We start from the raw sequence: 1,181 nt of genomic DNA, 5'->3' as shown, positions 1-1,181 counted from the left end.
CCCCATCCTCACTCTGAGCCCCCATCCGAGCCCTCATCTCCACTCCGGACCCCCATCCGAGCCCCCATCCGAGCCCCCATCCTCACTCCGGGCTCCCATCTGAGGCCCCATCCCCATCCGAGCCCCCACCCCTGCTCCGGCCCCGCTCAGGGCTCCAGGTCCCGGGAGAGCCTCAGCAGTTCCCTCTGGCTGTCGATGGCTCTCAGGTGCTGCAGGTAGGCCCAGGTGGAGACGGGGTTCCGCACACTCAGCGACTGCTCCGAGCCTGCGGGGAGGGGTCGGGGTTCGGCTGGGGTCCCCTCCATCCCCCCCAGCACAGCCCGCTGAGCCTCTCCATCCCTGCGGGGTCATCCCACGGATCCCCCCGCGCTGCCCTCCGTCACCCCCAAACCTCCACACCCCCCCAGGACCCTCTCCCGGCTCAGGGACCCCCTCCCCAGAGGGTTGGGAGCCCCCCCGGGGCCGGATCAGGGGTGGGATTGAAGAACTCCAGACGCACACGTGGAGATCCTGACGGCCTTGGGGTCCTCGGGCCGGTGCGGGGAGCGGTTCCGCAGCGGGGACAGCGGTGCTGGGTGGGGACAGAGAGAGTGGGGGCTCAACCCCATCCCCGGGGGCTCAGCCCCATCCCCGGGGGCTCAGCCCCATCCCCGGGGGCTGCTCCAAGCCCCCTCCCCAGCTCCTGGGAGCGCTCACCGTGTGCGTGGCCCCGGCAGCGCTGCAGGACTCGCACGGTCTTGGCCATCATGTGCTGTGGGTGAGGCACAGAGGTCACCTGCTGCCACCTGGCCACACCTGGATCCCCAAAATCTCTGTCCCTGCCACCGCCGCCGTCCTGGGACCCCGCTGGCTCTGCGTGCCGGGGGACAGGGGGACAGCAGGGCCCTTGGAGGGGTCACCAGGGAGCCACCCCACCCCTCACCATCTTCTCGAAGTTGATGAGGTTCTCGGCCAGCGTGCGATTGCCCTCGTGGATGAAGGTCATGTCTGGGGGGTTGGTTTGGGGGTCAGACCGGTGCCCCCGGGAGCGCTGGACACTCCCAGGGGGTCCCCAAAACCGGACACCCACCTTTGAGCAGGAGGGGCATGAAGGGGATGATGGGGGGGCTCATCTTGGCCACGGCCAGGCGATAAACGCGGTGGTTCCACGACGGGTCCTGGGCGTGGGGGGGACACGCGGG

At 70.0% G+C, this 1,181-nt stretch overlaps 1 protein-coding gene across 1 annotated transcript in view; it reads right to left on the bottom strand.

Annotated features, from left to right (window-relative positions):
* Positions 1–69: 69 nt before the first annotated feature.
* The window catches only part of LOC107198895 (rap guanine nucleotide exchange factor 3-like), a 24,468-nt gene continuing 23,356 nt past the window's right edge, over positions 70–1,181 (bottom strand). The window contains exons 16-20 of the mRNA XM_015616161.3: positions 1,070–1,176; positions 923–987; positions 697–751; positions 500–571; positions 70–265 (exon numbers count right to left, since the gene is read on the bottom strand). Coding sequence (XP_015471647.1) covers positions 147–265; positions 500–571; positions 697–751; positions 923–987; positions 1,070–1,176 — 418 coding nt within the window. The 3' untranslated portion in view covers positions 70–146. The remainder of the gene's footprint in view (positions 266–499; positions 572–696; positions 752–922; positions 988–1,069; positions 1,177–1,181) is intronic.

The sequence above is a fragment of the Parus major genome, unplaced genomic scaffold (genome assembly GCF_001522545.3).
Source record: "Parus major isolate Abel unplaced genomic scaffold, Parus_major1.1 Scaffold360, whole genome shotgun sequence".
Taxonomy (NCBI): Eukaryota; Metazoa; Chordata; class Aves; order Passeriformes; family Paridae; genus Parus; species Parus major.
The sequence above is the reverse complement of the archived record's forward strand: the minus strand, read 5'-3'. Positions and strand labels throughout refer to the sequence as shown.